The 17,425-nt window shown below is 37.3% G+C and overlaps 1 protein-coding gene across 1 annotated transcript in view; it reads left to right on the forward strand.

Moving 5' to 3' along the window:
- Positions 1-17,425, forward strand: part of LOC131425332 (cytochrome P450 4c3-like) — a 33,217-nt gene that overhangs the window by 14,723 nt on the left and 1,069 nt on the right. Inside the window, exons 2-4 of the mRNA XM_058587146.1 lie at positions 6,173-6,288; positions 16,986-17,265; positions 17,329-17,398. Of these exons, the coding sequence (XP_058443129.1) occupies positions 6,173-6,288; positions 16,986-17,265; positions 17,329-17,398 (466 nt within the window). The remainder of the gene's footprint in view (positions 1-6,172; positions 6,289-16,985; positions 17,266-17,328; positions 17,399-17,425) is intronic.

Genomic DNA, 17,425 nt, shown 5'->3' on the forward strand with positions numbered 1-17,425 from the left:
CGTTTTCAGACATCTGTGAAAATCTGTGCAGAAAATTGAAAATCTGTGAAACACAGATTAATCTTTGAACCTGGCATCCCTGGAAGAAATGCATATAAAGAAGATATTCTTTGCACCAGAAATCAATTTCATAATGAATTAATTACAATTGGAAACTAACATTTTTGATTCTCCTAACGCTACATTTTTTTTAATAATCGTTTTAAATCTTTAAAACTTTATTTTATAACAAAGCATACTGTTGAATCGAAGGTGGGGCCACAGATAACAAAAATACAGGCTCACTTATGAACTGTGTGTAAAAGGCGCTCAATCAGCGTGGCGAACACTTGCAGATGTTACCACGATCGACACAAGGTGCTACCATGATTTGGGTTCCGCTTTTACATGAGCCACATTTTTTTGGAGCAACATTCACTTCACGCTAGATTTTTGTTTTGCTGTTGGTTAAAATGACAAGTTTATTTTTGTTTTATTCCGATCGAATTCTCGTGCGATTTATGCGATATAAGTTGTCTTTAACACTTGGGGAAATTGTGTCATAAGTGTTAAAATTGTTGTAGTTGAAATATTTCTATAGGATTATGATAGAATTTTGGTATCGTTCCGAAACGTAGTGAAACGTAGTGAAACGTTTTGAAAGATCGCAGCGAACAGTCGAGTAGGTGGCAGTAGTGTTTCCAACGTACAGCAAATTTGAAATTTACACAGGATTTTGAAAAAAATTGTTCGAATCTGTATATCTGTTATCTGTGTTAGGGCATAATGTTCGTAGAGTGACTGTTATGAGAAAATCCGTATATCAAAGAAATTGTTTTGTTTCTCTGGATTTTGATACTGTTAATAGAGCTATGCTTCATAATACTTTCCCCTACTTGCCAAATTTGTTGGTTGACGACCAATCAAACTCACTTTGACTATTCCTGCAAGTGTAATAATCGTATTGTTTCTTAGAAATTAAATAGCGAATTTCAGCTTGTCAGTGAAATAGAATAGCAAAAACGACTTGTTCAATATCAATGACAATTGAAGCTAACAATCGTTTTTGCTATTCTATTAGACTGACAAGCCGAAATGGTGGTAGCAAACTAGAATAATCAACCAGAGTCGTCAAATTCCAAAACGTTGCTTAGAAATTTGTCGAGCGGGGGACGGGTATAGCGTGATAGTCGAATCCTTTCACGCAGCCTACCTGGGTTGGATTTCTAACCCCACATATGAGTTCAGAAAGTTTTTCTGGCACAAAGAGGCGAATGACCTTAAGGTTAAAACCTATTCAACCGAAGTAAAATAAAATTTATTTATTTATTTATTTATTTATTTCTGTTTATGTCCATCGGATAAACGAATCTAAATGGACAGATTGGGTGGGAAAAAGCTCATTTGAGTTGAGTCTTGTTTGTCATTCTCATACGGGCGTAAAAACCACCATCTTTTAAAACAGTTACAGGAACAAAAACAAGAACAAAACAACTACAATAATCTTAAAACGGCTAACTACATACTAAATAAATAACATAAAAATAAATATTGTAAAACATTGTCAAAACATAATGGCACATCGTTTAATTTTACTAGCAAAGCGACTAGATGATTCACCAAACTCGAAGTGATCTTCGACTGCAGTGAACGTTCGAATACAAGCGGCTATCGGTTCATTATATCCGAAAAGAGTCCTGTGGAATCTGTGCTGAAACAGAGTTGCATTTCGCAGTGTTCTACTCGGTGTCCGAAAATTCATTTCACAACGTAACTCAGGTGCATCAATCTCTCCGTTAATCAATTTTGCGACGAACAATGCTTGCTGAATTTTTCGGCGACGTTGCAAAGTATCGATACCAATTAGTTTACATCTATCAGGATAGGGTGGCAGATTTGCTGGATCTCGCCACGGCAGGTGTCGCAGTGCCAAACGAACGAAGCGTTTTTGAACACGTTCAATTCGCATGCACCATGAAATTTGATGAGGAAACCAAACAACTGACGCGGTCTCAAGGATTGGCCGAACCAGTGAACAGTACAAAGCCTTCAAACAATGTGGATCTTTGAATTCCTTAGCGATTTTAGAGATGAATCCCAATTGACGTAACGCTTTCGTGATTAATAATGATCGATGTGAATCGAATGTCAATTTTTCATCCATTTGTATTCCCAAATCATTCACCAGGTTCACTCTAGTCAGGACTGAACCACCAATACAGTAGTCGAATTTAACAGGATGCATATTACGATGAAACGTCATCACCTGACACTTTGAAACGTTGATGAAAAGTTTATTCACGCAGCACCAATTGACGAAGAGTTGTAGTTGATGCTGTAGTCGCCGACAATCCTCCACAGTTCTAACTACGACATACAATTTTAAGTCGTCTGCATATATCAGTTTAAAACCATCTCCCAGAGCCAATGAAACATCATTGAAGAACAGTGTGAATAGCAATGGTCCCAAATTACTGCCTTGTGGAACTCCAGAACAATTCGAAAATTGCGATGACGTACAATTATCCAATTTTACTCGTAAAATCCTACCAGAAAGATACGAGTTTAACCACGACACAAGCTGAGCAGAAAATCCGAGATGAGACAATTTGCACAACAGTATTTTATGGTCAATTTTGTCAAAAGCAGCTTTTAGATCCGTATAGATAACATCCATCTGTGCCTTAGTCTCCATGCAAGCGATGCACTTTGACGTAAACGTAATTAAATTAGTTGTTACTGATCGTCCTGGCATAAACCCATGTTGGTCGAATGAGATGTAGTTCTTTGCACGATCCATGATAGCCTCGCTGACGATAATTTCAAAAAGTTTTGAAGAAGCAGAGAGACTGGTTATCCCGCGATAATTTGCCACATTTCGTCGATCCCCATTCTTGAATACGGGGCACATGAATGATTGTTTCCATACAAGTGGAAATTTTGCTAGTTCAAACGATCGATTGAAAATAGTGCTAAGCGGTCCTGCTAAAGCAGTAATACAACGAGTTAAAATAGCAGCGGGTAATCCATCAGGCCCGGGAGCGAACGAGCATTTCAATTTTTTTGCAGCTTTTTTAACCATCTCTGGAGTAACGATAAAAGTGCTCAAATTCACCATATCCACGGGAACGTAGGTGGTAGCTTCTTCAGCCTCATTTAAAGACGTCGAATTTACTGAGTAAACACCTGCGAAGTGTTTTGCAAACAACTCGCAGGATTCTGAAACTGACGATGCAACCTCACTATGAAGAAAAACATCTGCCGGAATGGATGAGCATTTCCTTTGTGTGAGCCAACGAGACAAAGGGACCAATCTGGTAAGTGAGCCGCATGGTCAAACGACACAATCGATCGGGAACTATGGCAGTTTATGCATTAATACGGGTTTCCAGATAAACTGACGATTGATCGAAGCAACGATGGATAGAGTGATGTTCTACGTCCGAGTATTTGGGACGCTCTCGGAACTCCTTCGAATCTCGGAGACCGCAACGGCGGCATGGTGATGGACTCTCTTGTCTCTTATTTAATATTGCTTTGGAAGATGTAATTCGAAGAGCGTTGATCGACACGAGTGGTATGGTCTTCCAAAATTCCGTACATCTTTCTGGCTCCGCTGGCAACGTTGATATTGTGACACGTAACCTTGAGAAGATGATGGAAACATACATAGGACTGGAAACCGAAGCTAGACGTATCGGACAGACTATAAATGCTTCTAAAACAAAATACATGAGAGAAAGAGGCTCTAAAGAAGAAACACTACGCCTCTCACTATGAGTATTGATAGACGGTGATGATATCGAGGTGGTTGACATGTTCGTGTATTTGGGCTCACATGTGATCGCCGATAATGATGCCAGTAGAAAAATTCAGAGGCGTATTTTGGTACAAAATCGTGCGTACTTCGGATTCGGAAAAACCCTTCGATCGAGTAAAGGCCACGACACCTGGAATTGGCAGAGGAACAACGTGTTTTCGAATGGCGGTAGGCAGCGTTGGTGATTGCCGAAAATTTGACAGAAGCTGCTATATTGCTATCTATATTGTACACAACATTTTCAATCCGGTAGAAGATCCTACAAGGACTCGAGTCTCTCAATGCATGAACCGCGAGAGAATTTTTCTACATTTCTTCGCTCCACTTCATACTCTGAGTATTTCATCTTATTCACAGGCATTTTCATAGACAAAACTAATGCACATAGTTAGAATAAGCGGCAATAGTAAAATGGTTCTATCGCAATTATCAACTGCCTGTACAGAAGCGAAACGAGAATAAGCGACCGTTTGTTGCTTCAGAGAGGGCGTGCTAACCTTTGATTCTCAGAAATGTCATCGAGAGAAATTCGCTCTCGCACTGGTGTCTATTCTATGTTAAATGAGCCATGCCAGGTTTTTGTTGTTGCGATGATATCAGTCTCTCTTTGATGGCACTGATTCCATCGTGTGAAGATAAAAGCCATCCTTGGCAATAGGCAGAAGGGAAAGAAGAGCACAGCGAACAAGGTGCAAGTTGAGGGAGATTTACGAAGTGTCCGGGCCTTGAGTGGCTGGCGAAGGGCGGCGATGGATCGAGCTATATGAAGATGTTTGCTAGATACAGCAAAGAACACCAAAGAACTAAACTGATAGGTAAGATACGATAAGTAAGCATTTTGCTTCGATGTTTAGCTGTTTGTTTGAACAGATTAAAAATATAAAATGAAATTAAGAGTTTTCAAATTCATTTTTGATTTTATGATTTAAGATATTGATGATGACCTGACTCGAAACCGACAAACATTTTTAATCTTAACCCGAACTCGACTTTTACCCGTCGAGCTCAACTACGGTTACAGGTACAAATATCCGAAACTCTAGAGTTATTCTTGAAGAATAAAGTCATGGACGTGTCCAAGACCTGAGCTTCAAGGCGCCCGTACAAAGATTAACATGTGCGATGGTTCTGTTCAATTAAATTTCCATACTCAAAGAACAAAATGATTTTCTCAATAAGAAAAACCTGTTGGTTCGAATCCCATCTCTGTTGTAATCCTTATGCAGTTTTTTTATGCTACTATTTCATTCTTTTTTTTCGATAGAGTACTAATCAAAATTAATTCTTCCAGTTCAGAACAGGATGTTGTAATGTTGATTTTTTTTATGAAAAGTATCTTCAAGTTACAAAAGTTTCTCTGTATAAAAAAATCGTTTATTTGTGGCATAAAAGTGCACGAGCTTTAACCACTTGAAAGTACAGAACAAGTTTAAAGTGATTTTTTCGGCGCTTGAAACCACCTGTGTATGATTAACCAGTCACTTGCGGGTTTCATTAAACTTCGCTACACAAAAAACAAAACGTTTTAGCAACGTTTGTAATGAATAAGTAATTTTTTGAGATCACGTAATTTTTTAACCCATTCTAACATATGTATCTAAAGACAGAACTGTTAATTGAAAGCTGAATGTGATAAACAGAATGATTTACACAATATATTACACCGACTATTATCACACCGGACGATTCTTAATAATTTTGTACATAATCCAAATGGCGATACAGTACGATGTAAATGCACAAAACACAGAATCAACGTTCGCGATAAAACTTTAGTATCACCTAAAATTATTGATCATATCAGTAACTTTCATATCTGGTAATAATGGCTACTTGTTCGAAATAGTGATCAACACAATTTCAGGAATAAAGGCGCTACCGATTTTACAGTAATCTTTGCAACCAATTCGATAGTCCCACGACAAAAGGGCCTCACTGCAAATGAGAGCCTTTCTTTGTTTACTTTCTATTTTGATTATCACCGAGCCATTATTGCAAATTCTCTAAAGTTTCCAATATAAATCGAAAGCTTGTAGTTTTACCGTGAAAGTTTTGCAAAGAGTAAAGCGTCAAATATAAAATCAGTCCGGTAAATCGTGAAAGAAAAAGTAAACAAAGAGAAACTGTCATTTGCAATTATGCCCTTTTGTCGTGGGACGGTCGAATTATGCTAAATGAGTGACAGATCACTCTGTTGCGCAGCGTTACGCAGAATATAACAATATCCTCCGCTACGCAAGAGTAAATCAAAAATGCTCAAAAAATCCACTTGCCGTTTTTTTCGCTTTTATTTTCTGTGCAATATTACGAATTGGCGCATTTTAACAGTTTGAAATTTAAGCTCACATTTTTCTCACTCTTCCATTCTTTTAGAAATTTTCAACCGAATTTTATCCATTCGCAAGTTGTACGGACGTCACCAGGGCTTTAGTCGAGCATGGAATGGTCCAATGCCTTATGTCATGATATCGAAAGCAAGTGCAGTTGAGGTAAGTGGAATTATAAATAGAGAAATATTGGTTGATTATTTCAGCATTCTTTCAGCACTTTTATAATCACTCACCTACTGAAGGCAGGAAATCAGATCAATTGAACAAAACAAAACACTTAGTTTTAGTACATCAGGCGAGGGCACGTTGGAGAAAACTAATTCATTCGAAATATTTGCCATTTAAAAAGATTATTCTTACGAGCCCCAGCTAACTTAAAAATCCCTTCGACCTATTAGAATCCTATAAGAGTCTAATAAACGCAATTTTCAGCTTTATAATAGCATTATAAAAAAAAGTGCATTTAATAAAATTTTACGTCAATTCTAAAAGCTGAATTTATGTAAAGTTATAATGCGTCGTGGTTACTTGGGTATCGTGTGAAGTCGATAAAATGGAATAAGTTTACATTATTTTAAAAATTAACTTTACATTCCAAAACTGTAAAAACAATACCGAACATCAAAATTTGAGTTTGGTGTGTAGATTTGTTAAAACAGGTTCAGCCATCTCCAAAAGATTTGAGCGGTAGAAAAATTTGATGACAGCTAAAAATTACACTCAGAACCCGAGTTGACCTCGGACGACCTATGGTCACCCTTCTCGATATAAGACCCTTTGCACGGTGCATTTGGACACTTCCACGACCGATTTAAATGTCTTTTTGTGACATTTGCATGTGGGATAAATCACGATCAACGTTTTCTTTTATACAAAGCGTACCAGATTATGAGTTAAAACTTACGAGCCAGCAAAGAAAACCAATGCATCGTTTAACATTTCATTTAAAAAATACGTGAAATTTCCTATATCCAAAATATTGTTTTAGATGCCAGATATCTTGAAATATTGGGTCTTATGGCATCTCGAAAACAAGTTTTTTTTTGTAAATAAAACTACTATGACACTGAGAATTCAGATGAGACTAAAGCTCGTTATAAAATATCTCATACCAAATGTAAAACATGTTTCAAGATGATTTAGGAAATTGTTGAACACTATTGTGAGCAACTATACAGCTATTTTTCACTTGGAGCTGTTATACTATACAGCAATTTCATGATAAACTGTAGTCGCAACTGCAACTCTATTCTAAACAGTCCCAAGGAGTAGTTTTTTTTTTGCAAAAATAGTATTTCAAGCATTTCTCAAAAACCTTCGCACACAACCCTTGAATCTAGCAGAACTGTGAATTCATTGTGGTTTTATATGATGTCATAAATTTTGTGTATTGTGACGCCGGAGCTCTTCTTACACTGTTATAATTAGATAATGAATCATGTCATCACAACGGGTTTCTTTTTGCCAATAACTATAGCTACTGGTAGAATGTTTGGACATTCTCGATAACTCTTGTTTATGAGCTTTTAAACCAAATCTGAAAAAAGAACAACTAAAGAAAGAGACGAGACTCATAAAACCAACTCCATTCAATAATGTGATTGCTGTTAAGTCCCAAAGGATTTATCGGTAAGCCGACGAACTGAACAATGAACATTAGACAGATGGTTTTATACGAAAATACAGGGATCAGGGTCATTTCGCCGAAAGCCATTTTGCCGAAAGCCGTTTCGCCGGAAGCCATTTCGCATTTTTTTTTCATTTACCAACAGAGTTGCCATTCATACAGAATTACCTGTAATGTATTGATTTGTATACGTCCATGCGAATTTCATGCAGGATACAGATTTAATACATATTGCCAAAACTATATACATATTTGTGCCTACTTCTCATCCTCCAACGCTAAACTAAATCGAACCCGTTTTGTTACAATAACTACCAACACAATAAAAAATAGTCTAGATGAACAACGTTGAGTCAAATAAAGGTAACCACCTTCCAACATCGCGAAAAAGTTAAATATATTATCAACGTATTCCAATAATTTATTGTGACGATTCATTTTCAAATATTATGATGACATCAGGCATCCCAGCAAGCAGCTGATCGGTGTTGACAAACGAGGGGAAGTCAACTAGTAAAAAAACTTTTACATAACACAAGGGGTGTACCGATAGGAAATAGTTCGCGCAGTACAATATACGTGGAACTAGTGCATCACGAAAAAATATTTTTATAAGAATTTACTCATACTGTCATGTCTGTTAGTCTGTGATTGTACTTCTTGAATAAAGTTTGATTTTTGTACTCTTGAATAAAGATTGATTCATGAACCTCAGAACGGAGTTCCCAAGAAAACTTGTTGACTATTAGCTACTAATCATCAAAGCAATTGCATATGTGTATCTGCCAGGTAAACGTATGTAGTACAATTTTCCGTTTATTAAGTGAAAATGAAAAAATATCTAATGCGGCTACGCCACATCGTTTTGGAGAGTCGCCATCTTGGCTTCGGTTATGTGGCTGCACCACATCAGTTCTACAGGAGACATAACATACAGGAGACATGACCCTTTCGTCGAAATGACTCTTTCGGCGAAACAACCCTTTCAGCGAAATGACCCTTTCGGCGAAACGACTTTTGGCGAAATGACCTATTCGGCGAAACAACTTTCGACGAAATGACCCGCTCCCATTAAGTCCCAAGGGATTTATCGGTAAGCCGACGAACAATGAACATTAAACAGTTTTGTACGAAAATACAGAATCCAAATTTCACATTCGATACAAATGATCCGATTTAATTGAAAAACAGACTATGAGACAAAACAATGCGTATCCCTTACGCATCATTGATCGTTCGGTAATCAGATCCTAAATTATTATTCAATTGCAGACGATTTAATTGCTATATATTGTGTAATTACTATATACTTGACTCTAAAGCAGCAATCAAAATTACATAGCCTGGTCAACATTTATGTGCAAATATTGACCACGAATTTTTTGTTCAATCTCTTCACAATTTGATTATTTCAATACTGCCTTATTCTTGTTCTTAGAATGAAATGTGTTCTTATTTTGTATATAAAAAACCGGTTTTTCGACAACAGAGTGAAATTTTACAATGACAAAAATTCCAATCAACACATGGTTGTTATCCAAAGATGCGCGAAAGCAGACCTGAAAACGGATATGATTTGGTCACTATGTAAGACAATGAAGGACCTGTACAACTTTCATGTAATCGGCCTCAAGGTCATCACCCGAAACCGGCTCGAAATTCAATTTTTTTTAAACTGTATCGTCGTTAATTAGTTCGTGTTTCACTGTATTAAGTGCAGTTACGAACGAAGCCTTGAAAACAACAGCATGACTAATTTATACTGATTTGCGGCCAGGAAGTTTCCAAATCAGATGGGCACCACTCAATTCATATCGAGGTGCTAACTCTCATGAGACATTCGATAGCTCAAAATGTTTGGCTCTTTATAGCGTAATACAGCAGCATCATTCGAACTCGTCAGGTGAGTAGCAATTGACCAAAACAAATCACACCTGACTGGGGATACGTACGCTACACTGCCAAGTGTCTCATACCATTTTTTGGGGTCATTTACCTTTTCCACACAAGTACTAGTATTACTTGCACTTGCTCGGTCATCACTGACCTACCCGAATGAAGCTGTGTACGATACCGGTGTGAAATCATAATGGTTAGTTGAATACGTGGGTTGATTAAACTCAACGATCAATTTGAATAATAATAATAAATTATTAGTTATATTATTAGAAACGCGTTTTTTGCACATTTTTTGTTAATATGTTACAACTGTTGTACCATTGTCAAATGGAAAGATAGATAAGACTTGGCTGACTTTCAATTTTTACAATGGTTCAAAAGCCCAATTTTACGCTCTTATTTGATAACACGTTGAAAACATGGTATTCGAAGTACAGTAACAGTTCGGCTGAAAAGTTCGTATCGTTTAATAGAAACACACATTTTTTTGCCAAAATTCGTTTTTATTATTCAACATAATTGCCATCACAGGCGATACAGCGATTATAGCGTTCTTCCAACTTTTCGATACCATTTTTGTAGTACGATTTGTCCTTTGCCTCAAAATAGGCCTCAGTTTCAGCGATTACCTCTTCATTCTTTCTAAATTTTTTACCAGCGAGCATTCTCTTGAGGTCTGAGAACAGGAAAAAGCCACTGGGGGCCAAATCTGGAGAATACGCTGGATGAGGGAGCAATTCGAAGCCCAATTCGTTCAATTTCAGCATGGTTTTCATCGACTTGTGACACGGTGCATTGTCTAGATGAAACAAAACTTTTTTCTTCTTCAAATGAGGCCGTTTTTTTTACATTTCGTCCTTCAAACGCTCTAATAACGCTATATAATAGTCACTGTTGATGGTTTTTCCCTTTTCAAGGTAGTCGATGAAAATTATACCGTGCAGTCCACTCAGCTGACTGTCGATTGGACTCCGGAGTGAAGTGAAGGAGCCATGTTTCGTCCATTGTTATATATCGACGAAAAAAATCGGTTTTATTTCGATATAACAGCTCCAAACACTGCTCAGAATCATCAATTCGTTGTTGTTTTTGATCGATTGTGAGCTCACGCGGCACCCATTTTGCACAAAGCTTTCTCATATCCAAATATTCGTGAATAATATGTCCAACACGTTCCTTTGATATCTTTAGGGTGTCAGCTATCTCGATCAACTTCACTTTACGGTCATTGAAAATCATTTTGTGGATTTTTTTTCACGTTTTCATCGGTAACAGCCTCTTTTGGACGTCCACTGCGTTCATCGTCTTCGGTGCTCATATGACCAGTACGAAATTTTGCAAACCACTTACGAATTGTTGCTTCGCCCGGTGCAGAGTCTAGATAACACTCATCAAGCCATTTTTTGGTATCGGCGGCACTTTTTTTCATCAAAAAGTAGAGTTTCATCTACACACGAAAATCCTTTTTGCCTTTCTCATACAGAAAGGTTATGCAATCACTGTGAAAACCGACTTTTGAACCGAGGCCCGGAGGGCCGAGTGTCATATACCATTCGACTCAGTTCGCCGAGTACGCAAAATGTCTGTGTATGTGTATGTGTGTGTATGTGTGTGTGTGTGTGTATGTGTGTGTATGTGCGTATGTGTGTATGTAACGTTTTTTTGCACTAACTTTTCTCGGAGATGGCTGAACCGATTTTCACAAACTTAGATTCAAATGAAAGGTCTTGTGGTCCCATACAAAATTCCTGAATATTATTTGGATCCGACTTCCGGTTCCGGAATTATGGGGTAAAATGTGCAAAAAATTGTGAAAATTAGTGCACTAACTTTTCTCAGAGATGGCTGAATCGATTTTCACAAACTTAGATTCAAATGAAGGTCTTGAGGTCCCATACAAAATTCATGAATATTATTTAGATCCGACTTCCGGTTCGCGAGTTATGAGGTAAAATGTGCAAAAAAAAGAAAATATGTGTTTTAACTTTTCTCATAGATGGCGCGACCGATTTTCACAAACTTAGGTTCAAATGAAAGGTCCTGTGGTCCCATACGGAATTCCTGAATTTCATCAGGATCCGGAAATATAGGGTAAAGTGTGTTAAAAATTTTATACCATCACTGAAAAGAGCGACAAACCGTAAAAAGTTTTCTAAATCGACCTCAAATCTTTACCAATTGACATTTTTTATCATTTGACGGTCAAACAAATCTATTTCGATTATTCTTTTAAGAATCGAAGAAAAATATTTTGAAGAATACCACAGTATTATATATGATAGTTTGATTGATATGAGAAAGGCATCATTACACCACCAGGTGGATTAAAACAGGTTTTTTCCATTTTTTTCACAATAACAAAAGTAGCTTCACTCAAAATGCAATATCTCACAAACTAATAATCAGACTGCTGTCAAATTTATATACGTATCTTTTGAAGGTTGGTACTAACTGAAAATGGTATGGATTTAATTCTAGTGGCTCCCTCTCATAGAAACGATACGAACTTTTCAGCCGATCTGTTATTTTCAGCAAAGCTGCTGAGAATTAAAGACGCCATCTTTTGAATATTTTATTTATGTGATCAATCCCCCTAAAAGTGAGATAAAGCTATTATTTAGCTCAAGATTAACATATAGGGGCTGAATAACTTCGACAAAGTTGTGCAAGAAGTCATTTCAAGCAAATTTGTAAAAGGTACTGTTCCCGTAACTTTATTAGAATTTATGATACAAATTATTCTCTGAAAAAGGTCTACTCAAACCAGTTTTTGTAAGAAAACTTATATGTTTTTAATTTCTATGAGCTTTTCATTTTACACAAAGTTATTTATGATTCAAACTACTCAACTTTATCGAATATACTATGCCTCTATCATTTCAGTTTAATGAAAGAGAGCCACTTTTCATATTTTTTGCACACTAAGATTCGACTCCGTTGTTCGGTATTTTTTTGACGAAATCTTTCGGTAATCAATAAAAATAACCGATATTTCGGTACATGAATTTCATTTTACAACACCTGTGCAAATTTTTACCAGACAATCAGTTTTACGCAAATTTTCATTACAGAATTCTGTAAATAGATATATAATTCATACGGTAAATCTGTATAGTCGTCGAGTACGGTAAAAACCATCGTCAATATGGTAAACTTCTGTAAATATTGATTGTCGTGAAAACTAATTGTCGAACAGTTATTAAAATTTTCAGTCAGTGCCTTTCTATTAACCAAACGAGAAAAAAATCTTTAAGGGTTCGTCGAATGGAATGAGGTATGGAGACCCCCATACTCACTTCCGGTTTTCTAATTACAACTCAACCCTCCTTTTCAATTGCGGCATTTTCAAAAACACTTTTGTCTTGTAATAATAATGCTCTTAGGTTAAACAGAATTAAATTCAGCTTGGTGAAGAATCTGCCCCAAATAACCAAATGTTCGGATAAAAGCACTGATTTGGCTTGAGCGGCTTACGAAGTTCCTGTTAAGAATTATAAGCAGCCCGTTTTTGATGTAATCATGAACACTTGAAAGTTCGCGCGACGCAACCAGCTTCTAAGCTACTTCTAGAACACATTGTTCAGCGTCTACGCAGCGAGAAAGTTCACACGGAACTTGTTCTGTACTTTCAAGTTGCCAAAAATACCACGGGTACTCTTAAGCAGCGAAAAAGTTCACGCGGAACTTGTTTTGTACTTCGAAATGCCAAAATAACCACGTGTTTTCTTAAGCAGCGAGAAAGTTCACGTTTTCTGTACTTCCAAGTTCTTAAAAGTTCCACGTGTACTTTTAAGCAGCAAGGCTGCGGATGTTTTAAGCAATTGTGGAACTTCTGGTTGCCTGGGTGCCAGTTTTCGCAAGAAAGCTTGTTGAAATTGTTCAATGGAAAACAAAATATCATTTCACCTGACTGGAGGCAAGTGGAAGTTATCGCCATTCAAAAGCCGTAAAAACGAGTTTTCTATCACAACTCGTATAGATCCATTGCAATGTTGTCCTGCATTAGAAAATTATTCTAGAAAAATATTCTTCGCCTTGCAATATCGTACAGTGCACAAATATTACTTAATTTCTTAATATGATAGAATGACCGTATATGCAATGTAGTATTGCATTCGAGTCTAGTGGTCTCTTAAATCTCAGTTGATTTTCCAGAAGGCCGTAAGCGCAAGTGACAGTTTCTATTTGTTTACTTTCCTTTCTATTAATTACCAAGCATTTCCACGTTCATCACTCAACTTTTTGCATAACATGATACCCGAAACTTTCGACTTTTAAACAGAATTGTGAAACCTAAGAAAGAAAAACTGTCACTTGCTCTTACGACCTTCTGAAAAATCAACCGAGAAATAAGAACTGTTATACTGCCCGAACTGTTATACTGTTATACTGCCCGAACTGTTATACTGTTATACCAGTCGAAGAACTGTCCTTCCAGCAGGCCGTTCTATTTTGTTGGCCGTTGAGCGCTTGTTGAACGACATACTGCACGAATGATTCGTTCAGTTGGCTGGGTCGGTTTGTTGTTTTTTCTCTTGCAAAAATAGTGTGAAAATTAGGTGTTACCTTCATATAGAAAGAAAATCAGTTGTTATTCTACGTGAAGTAGAAGAATTGTACAGGCATGTAGTGTTAGTTTAAAAAAAAGTGGAATAAACTTCAAAAATTCTCCAGTAAAACTAGTCCAACGGGGCTCCAACTCCTCATATTAAAAATGGCTCAACAATGAACCTCTTTCTGCCGGGTTTATTGAACGAAACAAATGGCATTCGGTTCAACGCACTGTTTCAAAATCGGCAAACGAAGGTCCCGTGTTGGCCTCACGTTGAACGATTGATTGGACGTTCATTGGACCAATGATCCAACGTATTGGACCAACGAAGGACCACCATTGAACGTTTTTGTCTGATTTTGTTTTTGATGATTTTCAGGCGAAAATATTTTTTTCGAGAAAGATCAAAGCTAGTAATCGAAGCGTCGGTCAAAACCAACTGTTTTTATTCAGGTGACCTTTAGAGCCGGGTACACCACATTATTAATTCTGATAAAATCAAATTCTGACCCTTCATCTAAGGATCATGAAAATGGTCTACCTTAAAAAAAGTTACAAAGCATCCTTCTCTTCAACTTAGATCACATTATGTGTTTGTTAACAACCGGTATAAACGACTGAATAAGGCGCTCTACTATAACTACCAACGCAACATCCAGAATAATCTTAAAGATAATCCCAAACGTTTTTGGAACTATGTCAACGATCAGAGGAATGAATCGGGATCAACAACTCATATATTTTTTGGTGAACTGAATGCTTCGACCCCTTCTGGTGTTTGTGACCTATTCCGCAGCTACTTTAGAAGTGTTTCTCCATAGAAACTTTGTCTACGCAGGATATTCTCTTGGACACCAGCAATGTTCCACTCCGTTCATCGTTTGGTCCTCATCCTACGATTACGACTGCTGACGTTAACAATGCATTGTTGAAACTGAAATCATCATTAGGTTCCGGCCCTGATGGTATTCCGTCATTAGTGTTGAAAATATGCTGCAGAAGTCTTCTTGTACCTTTGACAAAACTGTTCAACCTATCTCTCCAGCTTGGATTTTTCCCGAATCTTGGGAAAACTCTTACGTTTTTCCCGTTTGTAAGAAAGGCGATAAATCCCTTATTTCAAACTATCGAAGAATTGCTGCATTATGTTCAGTTTCAAAACTATTTGAAATAATAATCCTGGACTTCATAACTCACAACTGCTTTAGCTACATATCTGATACTCAACACGGTTTCATGCCTAAACGGTATACGTCTACAAATCTTGTTCTATATACATCATATATCATTCGATCTATGCAAGCGCAACATCAAGTTGATGCCATTTATACAGATTTCACTGCTGCATTCGACAAGATTAACCATCAATTGGATGGAATCACATCTGACTGGTCGTAGTATGACCGTGAAAATTGGCGACTGCGTTACTACATCATTCATCGTGAGCTCTGGCGTTCCTCAGGGAAGCCATCTAGGACCATTCATATTTCTGCTATATCTAAACGATCTGAATTCCGCATAGCAATGTATGAAGCTATCATTCGCCGACGATCTCAAGCTGTTTCATCTCATCAAAGATCTGAAAGACTCAAATTTCTTGCAGTCACAGCTGGATGTATTTTCCAACTGGTGCAACGTCAACATAATGGTCCTGAACGCCTTATCTCCTTCTCTCGTAAACGAACCACGATCACGTATGATTACACTATTTCGCAAGCTGTACTAAAACGGGAGACATCAATTAAGGATCAAGGTGTGTTATTGGATTCAAAACTTAGTTTCAAAGGTCACATAGAATATACCCTTTCTAAGGCATTCAAGATGCTAGGTTTCATCTTTCGCATCTCAAAGAATTTCAATAACATATACTGCCTGAAATCGTTATATTGCGCTCTAGTTCGTTCTACACTGGAGTATGCTGTTGTTGTTTGGGCATCATATTACCAAACTGATAAGCTGCGCATTGAAACTGTTCAGCGCAAGTTCATTCGTTTTGCTTTGCGTCGCCTGCCCTGGAGAGATCCATTGAATCTCCCAAGCTACGAAAATCGATGTAGGCTCGTACACCTCGATTTGCTATCTGTCCGCCGTGATACACTGAAAGCTGTTTTCGTCGAGGACCTCATCCAATCTCGAATTGATTGTGCAGATCTCCTACAACAGCTAAATTTTGACATTCATCGGCGTAATTTGCGGTTTAATCCCTTTCTCAGAATTCCTTGTGCTAGAACTAACTATGGCTTTAATAAATCGTTTTCGAGTATTTGTCGCGTTTTCAATACTTGCTCTGATGAATTTCATTTAAATTTATCTCGTAACACCATTAAAACCCGTTATCTCCGAATCTTTTCCCGCTAGTTTTATTTAGATAATTAGACTATATCAATAGTTGTTGGTTAGCTTTGTAGTTTAAATAAGGGTAATTTAAGATTTCGTTATATATCAGTTGAACAAATGTTATCTGTTGATACAAAGATGAGAAAGTTTTATGCCTGCTGGAGAAGGAGAACAAAAATCTCAGTTCCAGCGGGCTTTTCCCTTGCTCCTAAAAAGTAAAATAAATAAAAAAAATAAAATAGATCTTAAAATCCAATCAAGAGAGTATTCTTTCTGAATTTAACACAGATATACAAATTTATCTGAAGGCACACTATAATGTGCTGTTTTTCTGTACTGTACTGTACGATTCGGTGAAATGACCCTTCAAAAGCATCACATCGTTCAATAAGATACAGGAAAAGTAAACATGTTAAAACTCTTTTTTCATTCTTTCAACAGCCAATCCTCGGTAGCCCAAGGCACATCGAAAAAAGTCACGACTACGAGTTCCTCAAGCCATGGCTCGGCACCGGCCTTCTCACCAGCCAAGGCAAAAAGTGGCACCCCCGACGAAAAATTCTCACCCCGGCATTCCATTTTAAGATATTGGATGACTTCGTTGATATTTTCCAGGAACAAAGCGCTGTTTTGGTAAAACGGATGGAACGGGAACTTGGCAATGAAGTAGGGTTCAACTGTTTCCCATACGTAACATTATGCACACTGGATATCGTATGTGGTAATAGCTGTCAACATTCTCTCTTTGCTTTGGAATAATTTGCTACGAGTATCTATTTTACAGAAACTGCCATGGGACGGCTGGTTAACGCTCAAATGAACTCAGATTCGGAATATGTTAAGGCCGTCTATCAGTAAGAATTCACAACGTGAAATGAAAC

This window comes from Malaya genurostris, chromosome 1, assembly GCF_030247185.1.
Source record: "Malaya genurostris strain Urasoe2022 chromosome 1, Malgen_1.1, whole genome shotgun sequence".
Lineage (NCBI taxonomy): Eukaryota > Metazoa > Arthropoda > Insecta > Diptera > Culicidae > Malaya > Malaya genurostris.